At 31.5% G+C, this 17,751-nt stretch overlaps 1 protein-coding gene across 2 annotated transcripts in view; it reads left to right on the plus strand.

The window, feature by feature from the left end:
- Chm (CHM Rab escort protein) overlaps nucleotides 1-17,751 on the plus strand; it is a 104,440-nt gene that overhangs the window by 77,969 nt on the left and 8,720 nt on the right. For both annotated transcript variants that reach the window (XM_048797281.1, XM_048797280.1), the window contains one exon: nucleotides 12,521-12,619. In XM_048797281.1, coding sequence (XP_048653238.1) covers nucleotides 12,521-12,619 — 99 coding nt within the window. The remainder of the gene's footprint in view (nucleotides 1-12,520; nucleotides 12,620-17,751) is intronic.

Genomic DNA, 17,751 nt, shown 5'->3' on the forward strand with positions numbered 1-17,751 from the left:
TTTTTTTTTTTTTTTTTTTTTTTTTTTTTTTTTTTTTTTTTTTTTTTTTTTTTTTTTTTTTTTGTCCTGGGGATTGAACTCAGGGGCACTCGACCACTTAGCCACATCCCCAGCCCTATTTTGTATTTTATTTAGAGACAGGGTCTCACTGAGTTGCTTAGAGCCTTGGTCTTGCTGAGACTGGTTTTGAACCCTCAATCCTCCTGCCTCAGCCTCCTGAGCCACTAGGATTACAGTAGTGTACCACTGTGCCCAGCTATGCTTATTTTTAATTGGCAAATAATAGTTTTATTTACAGGATATAGTGATATTTTCACTTATGTTTACTCAAAAATGTTACACGAGTAGATTTCAAAAGTTTTACCAAAGAAACAGTGATAAGTGTCTGTGGATTTGTTAATTAGCTTGATTTAATCATTCCCACTATAAACTTACATCTTGTTTTTAAAGTGACATTTTCTAACTTTAATGATAGAGACTAAAGTTTCTGGGAAACCTATCTACTAGCAAATGCAAAACAAAGAAATTTAAAACACGCTATCTTTATATGTCATGAAATTGAAAAGAAAAATTTTTAAAATTCATATACCGAATTTTGTGGGAATCAATTTCTAGCTTGATTTTATAGTAAATTAAATGAGACTACAGGGTGTTGGGGCTGTATAGCTCAGTGGCAGAGCACTTGTCTAGCATATGTGAGATACTGGGTTTGATCCTTAGCATTGCATATAAATAAATAAATAAATAAATAAATAAATAAACAAACAAACTATTTTAAAAAATGAGACTATGGCTATTCTAGATAGAATATTGGCAAAAGAGTCTACAAAATTGCCTCATTTAGTATTTAACTTTTGAAAAGTTTTGAATTTATTGTGTCTTGATTTCTTTATTAGAAATTATTAATTCTTCATTAGAAATTATCCAAAATTGTTTTGAAAGATCCCATAATAACTGAAAACCCCCAGTGGTCCACATTTTGCATGTGTGGAGAAAGCCACCAGTCTTGCATACTTGTTTGGTAATGTATGACAGTATTGTAAGCAAAATAGTCAAGATACTTTTTTTCTAAAGCTCTCTTCAGCTACAACTTTCTCACTTGCCTCTTCTATGATTAAATTGTTTCTGTGATTTTTACTGTAGCTTAACCAATATATTAATATACAACCAGAGTATAGACAAATAGACTGGCTTTGTTTTTTTTTTTTTCTTTTTTCTTTTTTCGTATTTTTTCTTAATCTCACTGAGCTTATACCCAGAAGATTGACTGAAGGACATAAATTTGAATTTATTAGTTATATTTTCCTTGTTCCAGAGAAAAGAGAAGTTCATGATCATTTTAAAATCTTTTATACATTCATTCTATAATAATGTGTTATTTTAAACTAGTTAGTAGTTATTATTATAAGAGTGTTTGATGTGATATATAGCAAGATTTAAGAAAGATACTGAGATAGAAACTGACATTTTTATCATTCATTTGCTTTTATTACTCAATTAATGTTTGGCTTGTTTTCATTCTCCTTTTCTTATTCTCTGGGCCTGTTCACAGACATTCAGAAGCAATTTGTAACTTGGACATCAAAGGTCTTTAATGGTTTATTTTCCTTCACATGCCCTAATTGAGCATCATTGATGTAACAACTAGTTGCAAGTTGTTCTGTTCTTGGTCTGTCTTTTAAAACAAAACTAGGCTGATAATATCACAGAAGGCTTTAAACTATCCTTTACCTTTCTCTGGATTTTTTTTTTGTTTTGAGTCAGAAATAAGAAAACGAAGTGAGTATACCTACTATGTGATTATTTTATATATCTAAACCTTTTCCCAGATCATTTATTTTCCTCTTTTGAAACTTCCTGATTACAGACAAATTAGTTACTTTAGAATGTTATATTCTTTTTTCATACTACATGTAAATTACTTTTAAGAGTTTTGTCTTTTCTCCCAAGCCTTTATGAATAAAGTACATTCTGAACTTAATAGAGCATGTTTTAAAATTTACATAATTGTTACTTTACAGTAATTTAGAAACACATTTTCATTACCTTCAAGATCACCAAAAGTTGAAAATTCTGAATATGAATATTTGTGGCATAAGATCCCACCTTTTGGATCCCACCTTATGAATTGCTCATATTTATATTAATTATGATGTTGAACTGTGAATGATCATCTATTTCCTCATGGTTATTAAAAATCAAAAAGTAAAATAGTACTTGGGGAAGAATATATTCTAAATGTTGTACAAGTTTTATGTTTTTAGATTATTAACTAAATGGGTTTTGTTGTGGTTTATTTTGTCTGTGAATAATTACTTAAGATTAGTAGACAAATATATTTAGACTTTGGTCCCATTGTACAAGTGATAGGGATATAATCAGTTTGTTTAGCTAAGTGGAACCAAGCATGTTCACTTGTCCTAAAAATTGAGGCTGTAATGATGAAATCATGAGCTAAGCTCATCATTCTTCCTGTTGGAAGAATCACTTGACAAATGTTGGCAACCACTGTAAATAATGCAAGTGTACCTGAATAAATCAAACATAATCAGTATATATACCAGTGAGACTGTGTGACTTTTCCCATTCCATACAAGTAATAAAATGAAATTTACAGAAAGTAAATAATGTGAGCTTTAGTCATTTAAAGTTCAGTTATTTAAAAAAGAAATGTATTTTAAAGATTATTCATGGCCATATTAGCTTGTTTGTGTAAGATGTACTTTTTACAAAGGTATTTAAAGAACAGATTGGAATCCTTGTGTAAAAATGTATTATGTCTTTTTGTACATTTTTTGGTAATCTTAATGTTATCATTTTTTAAATTGGCAAATAATACCCATTTTTACTTAAGGGGTACAATGTGATGTTCTGACCTAAGTATACATTGTAGAAAGATTCAATCAAGTGAATTTAATTAGCATTTCCATCACCTTATCTTTTTTTTTTTGAAGTAAGAACATTAAAAATCTATTCTTTTAGGAATATATGTTATCATTAACTGTGGCCACCCTGTAGGGATATTAAAATGTATTCCTTGGACTGGGGCTGTAACTCAGTGGCAGAGCACTTGCCCAGCAGGTGTTGGGTGCTGAGTTCGATCCTTAGCACTGCCTAAAAATAAACAAATAAAATAAAGGCATACTGTCCATCTACAACTACAAAATACTATTTAAAAAAGTATCTCCTCCTGTCTGAGATGTTTTACTTTTTGATCAATAAATCCTTTTTCTTGATCTCTCTACCTTCCCAGCCTTACCTTCTGCCTCTAGTAATGGATTTTCTACTGTTCCTATAAGATTATTATTTTCTAATTTTTAAAATGTATACCTTTATTTTATTTACTTATTTATATGTGGTGCTGAGGATCAAACTCGGTGCCTCACACATGCTAGGCCAGTGCTCTACCACTGAGCTACAACCGTAGCCCAGGTTAAATGTTTTATATTCCACATATAATCAGATTATTCAGTATTGGTCTTTTTGTACCTGGACCATTTCATTTAGCCTATTATGTTCAAATTCCATCCATTCTGTTTTGGATGACAAAATGTCCTTCTTTTTAAGGCTATTTTTATATTTGTGTGTGTGTGTGTGTGTGTGTGTGTGTATCTGTGTCTGTATACCATATTTTCACCTAAACCATCTATCTTTGTTGTTGTTTTTGTAGTTTTGGGAAATGATCCCAGGACCCCAAGCATCCTAAGTAATTGTTCTCTCTCAATGAACTATGCCCCAAACTCAACCATATTTTCTTTATCCATTCATCTATTGATAGACACATTGCTTTCATGTTTTGGCTATTGTGAATAGTGCCACATTAACAGGGTTATAGATGTCCCTTCCAATGGAGTTATTTCAATTCTTTTGGCTACATATCCAGAAGTTGGATTGCTGGATCATACTGGATTTCATTCATGTCTGATTTAGCATAGTTCATTTTTTTAACCATACCAATCTATAGGTAAAGATGTATTTTCCTTTTAAAATGTTACTGATTTTGAAGTTATTTTCCCACTTAAATAAATATGAGAAAATGAGAGCATTTAACTTTGTTATAGTTCTTCTGCTCTTAGCTAGTGAGAGTTTTACATGTTATTCTTTCTGAGCACATACTAAGAACTCAGATATTGACTAATTCTGACACTCAGTTTGTCTTTGTCTCTGTTCATTACATGTTTCTCAAATTAGCACATTCTTAAATCAGCATCTTTTTTGTCTTCTCATTGAAAACAGGGTAGAAATTTAAGACAGTTTACTGTATAATTCAGGGTTCACCTGTACTGTGGTACTTGTTATTCACTGTGTCACATTTAATAGAGTATAATACACAAAATTTATTTCATAGTCTTTGTGAAAGAGGATCTTATATGTTAGGCATCATACAATAAGATGCAATGTGTAATTCTCTTGGAGTTTCCTACCTTTCAACAATTGTAATTTTTTCTTTTTAAAATCACACTTTATATACTTTTAGCGGGGTACCAATGATTGAACCCAGGGGTGCTTAACCACTGAGTCACATCCCCAGCACTTTTTGTGTTTTATTTTGAGATAGGGTCTTGATAATTTGCTTAGGCCCTAAATAAGTTGCTGAAGCTAGCTTTGAATTTGCAATCCTCCTGCCTCAGCCTTTGAGTCACTGGGACTTTGTAGACTTTTTATTCTTTATCCCATGCTGTGCAAATGCTGCCACATAGTCTTAAGTGTGTGACCAATAATATACTTAAGACATTAAAGTACCTTGATTGTTTATAGTCACTTTGACTGTTTAGTCTCTAACAACTTTTCACTGATGTTGCATTGCTTTAAATTTAGCTTGATTTGGAATTTGTAAAACTCTTAGGAAATCCTACCCTCATATCATAGGGAATTGTGTATATGAAAAGAACTTGCAAGGCAAATAAATAGTTCAGTTAACAGAGGAGATATGTATTAATATGCTATTTTATAGTGGTAAACAGGCCTGTTTAAAATTCCAGCTTTTACTTACTACTTGACTGATCTTATGCAGATTACTTAATCCTTCAGCATCCTCCTCAGCATCCCTATGTATATAATAAGGATTATGATAGTATTTACCTCAGGATTGTTATCAGGATCAAATTAATATGAACAGGTCATGGCACTTACAAGTACTTATTAAATGTTAGTTTTTACTTTAAAACTAAATGCAGAGTAGAAACTGGAAGAGTCATAGGAGTATGTTGTAGCAAATGAATGGAAGCCCCTAGAGACATATTAGTGGGCTGAGCCAAAGATTGCCCTTCATTATTTTTTTTAAATCATTCTAAAAGCAGACATCCAGCTCGTGTAACAGATGTCTGCAGCAGAAATTAATATCCAGAATATATAAGGAATTAAAAACCCACTAACAAAAAACAATTCAATTTCAAACTGGGCAATTGATATGAGTAGGTACTTCTCAAAAGAAGAAATTCAGATATTTGGTTGCTTTTGTTTTTGTTTGTAATGCTTGAGATTAAACCCAGAGCCTCAAGAATGCTATGCTAACACTTTACCACTGAGCTACCCTCTTAGTTCCCAAAAAATTTATGAAAAATTTTCAACATAATTAGCCATCAAGGAAATGCAAATCAAAGCCACAGTAACATACCATCTCATCCCAGTTTGAATGGCTTTTATCAAAAAGACAAGAAGTACCAAATGCTTTTGTGCATGTGGAAAAAAGGGAACTCTTATTCAGCATTGGAACTGTATATTGTACAGTCATTATGGAGAACAATATGGAGGTTCCTCAAAAAACAAACGGTAGATCTATATGATTCAACTATCCTATTTCTAGATATATAAGGAAATGAAATTAGTAAATCAAAGATATAACCTATACAACTTCATTTATTGCTGTACTGTTCACAGTATCTAAAACATGAAATCAACCTAGACATCCATTAGTGGATGAATGGGTAAAGACAATATACTACACATACATAAGGAAATATTTTCAGCCATAAAATAATAATATCCTATAATTTGCAGAAAATGGATGGAACTTGAAGACATTATGTTAAGTGTGATAAGTCAGACACAGAAAGACACTGCATAAGTGTCATAAGTGGAAGCTAAAAAAAAGTTGATCCGAATCCATAATAGTGATTGCTAGAGGTTGGGAAGGGTTGAAGGAGAGGAGAAGTAGAGAGAGTTTGGATAGTGTGTATCAAAATACAGGTATTACAAGTATTTTGTTTAAGTTTTCTGTATCTTAGTTCAATTTGGGGAGGTCATATGTTTCTAGGAATTTCTCCTTCTTTTGGGGGGGGATGTCAGGGATTTAACCCAGGGGCACTTTACCACTGAGCCATATCCCTAGACCTTTTTTTTTAATATATTTTTCTTAGAGACAGGGTCTCATTGAGTTACTTAGGGCCTCACTAAGTTGCTGAGGCTGGCTCTGAACTTGCAATTCTCCTGCCTCAGCCTCCCAAGCTGTTGGGATTACAGGTGTGTGCCACCATGCCCGGTAAATACTTCCATATCTTGAAGATTTTATAGCTTATTGTATTATAAATTTTCAAAATAGTTTCTGATGATTCTCTGGATTGCAGTAGTGTCTCTGGTGATATATCCCTTTTCATCTCAAAGTTTGTTAATTTGAGTTCTTTTCCCTTCTTTCTTTTGGATAGTTTGCCTAAAGGTTGTTTTCCTTTAAAATCATTTGCGCATAAACAAAACATCTCTGTAGCCCTTGTACTTGACATTCAAGTTCATGTACTTTATACTTCATATTCTAGACACTTTGGAATATTTAAGTACATACTAATCAGTAAGTAACAGCTGTTTTAATCAATTTCAATCTGATATGAGAGGAAGTTATTTATGATATGATTATATATTTTAATATATAATATGAATATTATGTATATAAAATAATGAATATTATAGAATCCTTTTTGGAACTGATATACATACTCTTTTCTGCTTTTACTACTATAAAATTGAGTTTCGATAATGATTTAAAGCAATTTACTGTGCCTTTTTTTCTATAAGTTGTCTGATTTTTCCTCATGATCTTAAGTTGGTATTCTAGAGATTTTTTTCCTTAAATTCTGCTATTAAAGTACAGTTTAACTCCGTAATTTTTTTCCATGGTTGGGTTAGAAAAACAAATTGTGTGTCATATACCATTTAGTTCCTCAGTTGGTACCTTAAGGAAAATGGGCTTTCTAACCTTTTTTATCTTATTGACTCTATTGTATTCTTGCTTGTACTTTATGACATGACTTATATTTCACCTTTATGCATATATAAAAGATAACTTATGAGCCATACAAATATACATAAATTATGTTTTCTAGTTAGGTTGTACAACAAAACACAATTGTTAACTACCTTTACATCAAGATTCTTTCAAAGCATTTGGAACAATTTTGCCTATTGTATAGAGTGAATGACTGCTGTTTGTGATTACCTCAGAAGCTTGAAGAATGGAATTCTTTTCTTTCTCAGTGATCATTTACTTAGGTTTTATAGCCATTTGTTAACACCATTAGTTTTTGGTTTAAAATCTGTCATCACTGAAAAAATCATGGTTATAATAAGAAGTTGGCTTCATAAAATTTTAGACTATTAGAGGCCTTTTGATAAAACTAATTTTGTACCTTCTGTTTAGTCATGAAGACACTGAGGTCAGAGAGAGAAACTCACTTAACCAAGTGTTTCTGGAGAGCAGAAGTAAAACCAGACCCACATATTCATCCTATACTATATAGCTTTGCTACTGTACATTAGGCTTGTTACTTTTAAATATGCTCATATAATTGGATTAAACAAAAGGGAATGTAGGAAAGGGAGGGGATGTGTAACCGATGTGATTCTGCAATCTGTATTTGGGGTAAAATTGGGAGTTCATAACCAACTTGAATCTAATGTATGAAATATGATATGTCAAGAGCTTTATAATGTTTTGAACAACCAATAAAAAAAATTAAAAAAAATAAAATATACAAGATTAAAAACTGATAGGACTGAAGGGAGAAAAATTCTTAAATACAGTTGAAGACTTGAATATTTGTTTGTCAGTAACTGATGGATCAAGGCAGTAGAAAATCAGTAAGAATATAGATGACCAGAATGGCACTATTTATCAACTTGATCTAATTGGTGTTTATAGAGTACTCCATCCAACAGCCCCAGAATAGCCATTGTTTTCAAGCTATTGTAGAACATTCAGAACATTAGAGTACATCCAATGTCCTTCAGCATACTTTAACAAATGTAAAACAATAAAAATTATACAAAATTAAAAAAAATAAAAGAAAAGATAGTAGAATGAAGAGGATATAACTTTTCTATGTTCATATTTGAATACATGACCAGTGAAACTCCACATCATGTCCAACTGCAAGAACAGGATCCTATTTAGAATAAGTTATGCTCCATGTATGTATAATATGTCAAAATACACTCTACTGTCATGTATACCTAAAAAGAACAAATTTTTAAAAATATGCACATTTTTCTAATTCTGAGTAGACATCTCATTTATCATATGTTTCAAAACAATAACCTGTGGTATAGATCAGTATTCCAAACCAGGTTTTGGAGATCTGAAAATATGTTATTATTTCTAGCTTTGTGTCAAGTGATTTCTGACTTCTCCCTTTCAGATCCTCTTTTTTTTTTTTCTTATGATGCTGATTGTAACTGACATTCCATTCATCAAAGTTTTTCAAGAATTACTCTTACATTTAGGAAATAAGCTTATTTTGAACTAATGTTTCTTAAATGCCTATACAAAATCTAAGTGTATTACCAGTATAGGAATTTTGATAGAGAATATATTGTGTTATATTTCTTTAGCCCAGTATGCCTTTAAGTGCTTTCTAAACGAAGTAAAAGGAGCATGGTTTATAAAAGGTAGAGTTAAGATTTAATTTTTGTGTCAGTTATAAGATCGCATGACACCTGTGGGAAATGTTTCCTCTTCTGCTGCATATGCCACAGTCTTAGTAATAATTGTCAGTTGGTGTTAATGAAATGTAACACTTTTAGGAATGTGTTTGCCCATCTGATCTAATTTGTGCTTGTTGTTTGCCTTTGAGCAAATTAAGTCTGTGGAGATGACACAGGATGTAAAGAAGTATTTCACATAGAGAGTTAATGTTATTCAAAACATGACAATATATTCTCCAGGTTTAGTTTTGAATTTACCATGGGCCCAAGGTGTTCAGACTTTTTGCTCATGTACCCCTTGAATACTTTTAAGTTCACATATACAATTTTTCTTCAGAAGGCTCAAATAACTGCAGAGTATAATTGCAGAGTATAAATTTATAAATAAATTCTAACATTATAAATATCTATTTGTAGTAGTAAAACTGTAATAATGTTCTTTTAAATGTATTCATGGAATCTGAGTAGCAAGGTTATTTGATATCCACAATAATCAATTTAAAAAAAATAAAAGGAGTTTTAGAAACTTTTTGGTGTAGTAAGTTTTTAAATATTAAAAATTTTGGATCATATAATTATTATTTGCAAAAATAATCAATGTCCTAATGTATTACATTTTTATAAATATTCAACACCAAAAGTAAAATTTGTTGATGTATTATTTCTTAATGAAGTGGAAAGAGGTGAAGTTCAACATCTGGAAAATGATTCCCTTGTAGTTATTATACCTTGCCAAAAGTCCTTGTGTATTCTTGTGCACATGCCAGTTTGAAGACTGCTGACTTAAATGACTTGGCTCTGCCTTCTGTAGGCCATTATGACAATCACAAATGTCTTTTAGTGTCCAAGGACAGGCACTCTGCAGACTGACCACCTGGGCTTGAATTCCAGCTCTTAGTCCCAGCTCGTTCTTTTATTAATTTCATGACATTGGGAAATCGCCTGCACTCCATTGTCCATCTGTTTTCTCACCTATAGAACTATGATAAATGCTGATGCACAAGTGAAATGAAATCCCACTTATAACATGCTTAAATAGTGTAGAATAGTTACACATGTCTGTTAGCGATATGGTCAATTCTTCAAATTCTTTTGAGCATTTTACAGGTATATCTTATTTATCTATGAACATTTCTCAGGCATATTTGATTTGAGATTGATCTCTTGGTAATTTCCTTGTGTCTATCCTGGTAGATAATATTCTACATTTCTTGTAAGAAAGTAGTCAGATCTTCCTCACGCATGTGTATGTATAGATGATTTATGTGTGCATGCACGTCTGTTCAAGCATGTGAGTATGTAATGCTTTTCCATAACAAGGATCCAAATTATCATTAGCACCAAACACTTACTGAACACCCACTATAAATAAAAGTTCTATTTGGCAGAACAAGAAAATTGGTCCTTACAGCTTGCTGCTGAAAAGGATTTACAAAGATTAATAGTCCAATTTTCAAAATAATTCTAAAGATAACACAGTCCACAATCTGTGATTTGAAAATAACGAAAATGGGTTCAGAGCAACCTGTAAAAGTATGTGACAGGTAATGGGAAAATTAGAAAGTGTATTGAGGAAAATATAGTTGTTTATGCCTTAAATGTTATAGATCAACTGATAATGTAGCATCTAAATGGAGTCAAAGTACAGACATTAAAGTTCAGGTTATGAATGTCTTTGTCTTTTTAAGAATTGCTATGAAATTAATTAAGTACAAGATGTTATTCTGACTTGAATACTAGAAATTTTTGCAAGCATTACTTGAACCGAGCTGTTACATTGTTGGGAAACAAGAATATACTTAACATTATTTAAAATACATATCTTGTTTAATGGAGCCAATAATTTAGCCACTAAGTTACTTTTCAAAATATATTATCTTGTTTGCATTCATCTACGTCTGCTTTTTTCCTAGTTAATATTAATTAAATATGAAAGAACTGGAAAATTGAGAACTTTGACATGAGCATTGTGAGACTGTGTGATGAGAGGGACAGAATAGTCATTCTCACATATATTATCAGGAATTTCTGACCTTTATAATTGCATACCCTGTTAATTTCATGATACCCACCAACATGAAACAGGATTCAAAAAATTAAATTGATAAGAATATTGTTGTGAAGTTTATTTTACTTTTGAAATAATTTACGTCTTAAAATAGTCCAGAACTTGGGTGGGGGGTTATGGTTCAGTGGCAGAGCACTTGCCTAGCATGTGTGAGGCAATGGGTTTGATTCTCAGCACCATGTATCAATAAATAAAATAAAGGTCCATTGACAACTAAAAATTTTTTTTAAAAAATCCCAGAATCTATGTGAATCATTGTTAAATTCATGTAAAAATAATCCTTAATTAAGGTAAATGTTTTATTAAACCATACATAATTCAGAAACTATCCATGAATATCACATTGCTTGATGAGCTGGGTGGAAGGGGGACTACAAAATTCAATTTTAGCTCATATAGTTATTAAAAATCCCTCTGTTTATTATTAGATATTATAGATAAGTTAAATATGAAATGAATTTTGATAATAAGACTCCTATTCTGATATTGGCTTCCATGATAAAATTATCATGGAGTATGATAAACAGTAAGTCTTGAACCATCTTTACCAGGAATAAAAATTTCCTATACTCTTGGAGAAAAGGTGGGTATACCTTTCTATTGGTGGAATAGGAATTTCTTAGCATTCTGTCTTCTAGAATATATTCTTTCTGCCATTATTTTATCCTACCCCAAGCAAGCCCTTTCCAAAAGAGATCTCATTTAGAGATCTCTTTAATCAGTCCTTTCTTCCAGTATATAGAAATCTTATCCAACTTTGTGCATATACCTTTAGATATTCTAACTGAATTTAGCTACAGTTTTTTTGTTTCTATGAAGGGTCTTTTTTTGTATGATATTCTCTAACCTGATCGGGTCCAGGTTCAAGGTCCAGGTTCCATGAATTTATAAATGCAAAAGAAAAGTGATTTGGGATTCCTAAAAATATATGTGCTGTTTTCATCTATGCCATTTCATATGTGTATGAAAGTATATGTGTGTATGACAAGTATATGTTTGTACGTGTGTGTATGATGCAAAGTAAGCCAATAATGTTCTCTCTAAAATTTTTTGAAAACACTATAATAAATATATGATTTGTTTTTAATTATCAGTAAACTCTGTATAAATGGATTCTTTTGTCTTAAGGATAGAAAGTGTGTTTTCTTAGATAAATTAATATTTTATTTTTGGTCTTTTTGTTCCAATTATTTTGTTTCTTTATCCATCGTTTTTATGAATTTTATAAGGATAATTTAGGCACTTTTCTGTGAATGTTATTTCCTAAACTTTTCTACTGTGTACAAAATTAACCTCAACTTCTACTTCTCCTTAAATCTTAGTGTAATTTTTCAATCTATTACTTAATACATATTTTATTAATATATGTAGCATAATATGCATTTTATGTCTCCTTATCACTAGATTATCAACTTATTGCAGGTAGGAACCTTAACTTTTATTCAGCTCCCTGTTGCCCATGATACCAGCATGTGGCCTTGAATATGAATGCAATGGAGTATGATAAACAGTAAGTCAAAATATTATTTTTCTTTACAGATTTGGTTCATTTGACTTGTACATCTTCTAAAACAGCAAGAGAAGATTTAGAAGCAGTTGTGGAGAAATTGTTTACTCCATATACAGAAACAGGGATAGGTAAGAAACCATGATTCATGATAGAAAGATAAAGTAACTATAATAATCCTCTTAGATATCTCATGAAGCCTTTTTTTAATAAATATTTTTTAGTTGTAGTTGACACAATACCTTTATTTTATTTATTTATTTTATGTGATGCTGAGGGTCGAAACCAGGGCTTCGTACTCTACCGCTGAGCCACAATCCCAGCTCCTCTCATGAAGGCTTTTACAACCTGAACTGAAATATGATGTATTCAGCAACAACTCTCACATGTTTTACTAAGAGATTTGAATACATTGTCTTCTTAAACATGGGGAAATAGTCTCTAATGTTAATGGAAAAATGTACATTACAAACATACACAAAAATATATATAATTAAATGCCAGTGTATACTTTACATGCATACATTCTCACATGCATGAAAAAGACTATCAGGAAATTTCTCAAGTAATTTTGGTAGAATTATGGGCAATTTTTTTTTATAATTTTCTTTATATTAGTTTTTTTTAAAGAGCATATATTCCTTTATCAGGTAAAGTTACCTTCTTTGATGTTGATTCAACTGACAGAAGATTCAAATATTAATTGGCAAACATAGACCTCCATCCTAATTAATAATTTTCTTTTACTGCGTAGTATGCTACTGATGTGATGAATGGTTAGTCCTCAAATGTGTACATACTTCTTTTTTTCTAAATTTTTAAAATTTTTTTGAGTTATAGTTGGATACAATATCTTTATTTTTATGTGGTGCTGAGGATCGAACCCAGGGACTTGCACGTGCTAGGCGAGCACTTTACTGCTGAGCCACAACCCCAGCCCCCATACTTCTTATTTATTGTGAAAAAATGTTTTTCCACCATGATTTTTAAAACTTTTTTCTCCCCATAATAGAGTAACTCTTGTAGTGTGAATGGAGGAAATGTTGCATATTTTGTGTGTAAGTGATCAAAAAGTAGCCTGATGAATGTTCTTCATTTATGAAAGGCGATTTTCATTTTAGTGTTTGTATTCCCACCTGAGTCTTGCTCACTTTCTTCAATTAATTCATATATCATTTTCTTTGAATGTTACATTTGTACACACAACCATTTTTTACTCATATGTTCTTTTTTGTTTTAGCTTATCTCCTGTGTATGTTGCTTTTCTTAATGCAGACATGGAATCTTAACTTTTATTCAGCTCCCTGTTTATTCAGCAAGGAATGTTTATATTTACATAAGAAAACAAATTGTTCCGTTTTCAGGAACTTGTATTAATATAATTAAATTCTTTGTGTGCTTCTTGAATAATGTACTCCAATCTAAAAACTTTAGAATTTAATTTATGTCTTATTTTCTTCATCTGAAAATATCATATAAATAGTTGGTTCATTGTTAAAAGTTTGATTTTAGAGTTATGATACATGGTAATATTCCTAAACATAATATGGAGTTAAAATTTATCTTTTGATTCTAACTACATCTGCCCCTTACTTACAAAAACCCTTTCTTTGTCATTTCTAAAATTTTTCATGTTTCTGTTATACTTTCATTCTATGATAGTGTCAAATAGAACAGTAAATTTGAATCTTGTATCATTTCTCTTCTTAAATGCATTTAATTTTTTGTTTAAAAAAATCAAGCTGGGGAACATTATTTGTTCTTTACATAGCATCCTCTGGCCATTTTAGATTTTTGAACATTAATCTTAATGGTTAAAGTGATCCTATTTTGAAATGATGTATTGTTTAGAAGCTGAGTGAAATTCTTTAGTAAGAACTATGTGCTCAGAGAGGTCCTCAGGTGCACCGAGGCACTGAAAAGCTAGTTTTCACTGACACATAGGCCTTTTTATCATCAGGATGAGGTAGTGGTCATATTTTAATTAAAATGTCAGAACAAATACTGTTGGAGTTATTGAAAATGAATCACCAGATAAAGTGAGCACTGGGCCATGGCAGGTCAAAGAGGCAAAGTCACCTGCAGAAGAGAACTCAATTCATTTTCCTGCCTAAATGAGGAAGAATGAACTTTATGAGCAATATGAACTTTTAATGCATTAAAGCACATTCTTCCCTGTAGCAAAATCCCATATTTTCACAGATTGATAGCTTTTATTATGTTTTGATTATTTGACAATCATGTGAAACCTTATGCTTTAGAGTATTGTAAATATTTTGTTAAAATATAGACGAAAGGAATAACATTATTTGGACTTATTTCATTTTATTTTTCTCTGAGTTCTACATTCTGTATGGTGCTGTGCATTGTAATCCTTTATGAAAGTCAGTTTGGTCACCTTGCAGGGAAGCTCATTTCTTGGAAAACATAATATTCTCTTTTCAAATACAGTACTTCTTTGGCAATGTTTCTGAAAAATTCCAGTAGAGTTCTGTAGGTATTCCCTCTCTTTCTTGCCCTTTCACTTTATACCTGTCAGCCAAGGCCCTTGAGATAAACTCTGGCTCAAAATACTTTCAAGAGCCCTATTTACTAACCTTCTGTAACAACATCAGGAATCTTGAAACCCTTCTCTGCTTTTTATTTTCTTTTTCCATATTTTTATTGGTTAATTATATTTGTACGAAATAATGGGGTATGCTGTTGCATAGTTCTGCATGCACTCACCCTTCTCTAATTCTTAGTCCCAAAAAGTATACCAAATGCTTTTTGCTTAATTAACCTGATTCTGCAGGTGAGAAAATGGGATGATTGTTCACCATTCATTGTACATTAATTCTTCCAGACTATAGAATATCATTCAAAGCACTGAAAGAGAATTAGAAAGTGAACAATATATACTTACCAGTCTCACTGGTAAAACTATTCTGAGAGTTTTCTTCTTTTACCAGGAAAATTGATATTTTCAATACACATTAAAGCAAGACTTTCATTCAGTAGTGTATTTTGAAATGTCTAAAATGTAGTGTCATCACTGCACCATCTTCTTTCTCTTTTCCCTCCACTGTACATGGCTTGTGGAGTTACCACATTCCATTTCATTCATTTTTATCTCAAAGAGCAACACGTTCTGTGAATTCCCCTTATAGGTGTAATTTGAAGTTGGTGACTGATAAAGGGATTTAAGTACTTGTTGGGTTGTGAAAACAAATGTCTTAATTGCATTTTTATATGTGTTCCATTCAGACTCAATCAAGGGCTATTCTGCCAGTGGATGAAAACAACTTACCTAAAATGGTTGACTTACTCCTTACACATGGTGTGCAACTGTACATCATTTCTTGTTTTTATTCAATTTACCAAAGTTATTTTTGTTCTTGCTTTTATTCAGGATTCACTTGATTTTAATTTGTTCAAGATCTATTCTAACTTTCCGATTACTTCTTTAGTCTTTACACTATCTAATTGAATGAAGTGAGCTACTGGAAAAAAACATTTCTGCTACTGGCAACCTGTGAAGCATTTCCCAACCAAAGCTCAGCTGCTTTAATATTTTCTGACAATTGTATACTTCACAACTGCATGTTATTTTCCCAGCTATCTCTCTGCCTTTCAGCTGACTTCAAAGAAAGATGAAGAAATTATATGTATCTTCGAAGGTTTTAAGGTCAAAGCTTGATAGCTCCCTTGTTTCTAGAGCATTTTTCTTCAGCCTGTGTCAACTTTTCCCTCTCTACATGGTTTATTTTCAAAGCCTTAACCTGTGAGATTTCTTTTCCGTAATCTATTGGATTATTCATTTCCCCCAACTAATATTCAATAAATACCCTGACCTGAGCTGGAATTTTCATGAAATACAAGATATTCTCTCCTAGCATATGCTTAGAAATGGGCTGGGCAATATAAGAGTTTCCATTCCTTAGCCCATTTCTCTGCAATGCTCCCCAAGTCTGGTTTCATGAATCCTAAGCAGTATGTGTAAGTATCTTCTCATACGATTTAATGAAACTAAACTCATCAATTTATAAAAAAGTTCTGTTTTTAGCTCTGAAATACCAGTCCTATGTTTTTTGTTTTGTTTTGTTTTGTCAAAAAATAGGTTTTAACATCTAATGTGTGCCTACATAAAGTTATACTAAAAGATGTTTGCATTTCAGTGATACCTAAAAAGATCACTTCTTCTACTTGGTTTATTTATCTTGTCACACTCATAATTGTGGATTATTTAGGATGAACTAGAAAAATAAAAATAACATATTTAATGTTCTTACAGTGCAGATATATTAAATTAAATATAATCAAATCCTACTTATCTTGAATTCGGGAATAGGGCATTCTTGTTAATTGAATACTGCAGTTAGCTCAAAATTTCTCTACATTGATTAACAATTTAACATTGATTCTTAAAGTGCCTCATAGACTTGAGTAATCTTTATAAACATCCATTATTATCATTGTACTGAATTTGAATTTTTATTCAGACTCGGGCTAGAGAAAACTCTATAGTCAATAGATATATTAACAACAATACATTTTCTCCAACCCTGGAAAATTTAATTATAACATTTTTAAAGAATAAAGGCAGAGAAATGATCATCAAGATAGTAACAAATGAGCTTTAGAAATTGAGGTTAACCAGGTTGGGCTTTTAATAAGCACATTGTACTTTAATTATACTTGAAAACGGGGTCAAAATCAATCCAACTCATTTATTGTCTGTTGTGTGCTAGGCTCTGTGTTAGGGAAAATTAAAAAGGAGGCGGGTAAGGACTAATTCTAGCTCATCTGTGTATACCCAGCTCCTATGTCAATGCCTAACATGCAAAATAGACACTCTGTATTAACAATGAGAGGCTGTGTGCTCAAAATACTATTCCATTTCATGACCTCATTTTTGTTACTTTTTTGTTGTTAATTTTATGTTCCAATATGGCAAACTATTAGAATGTGAGTTCTATCAAAATTTTAATCCTGTGCATACCATTGTTAATAATAGATTTATTGTGATATGTGCCATATTATTTACCTATTTAAAGAGTAAAATTCAAGTTTTAAAAATATATTTATAGGGGCTGTAATAGAGCACTTGCCTCAAGCTTGATAGCAGTAGAGCACTTGCCTAGCTCTTGCAGGGCCCTGGGTTCGATCCTCAGCACCACATAAAAATAAATAAAGGTATTGTGTCCAACTACAATTAAAAAATAAATATTTAAAAAAATTTACAAAATTGTCCAAACATCAACATTCAATTTTAGAATGTCAG

The sequence above is a fragment of the Marmota marmota genome, unplaced genomic scaffold (genome assembly GCF_001458135.2).
Source record: "Marmota marmota marmota unplaced genomic scaffold, marMar, whole genome shotgun sequence".
NCBI lineage: Eukaryota > Metazoa > Chordata > Mammalia > Rodentia > Sciuridae > Marmota > Marmota marmota.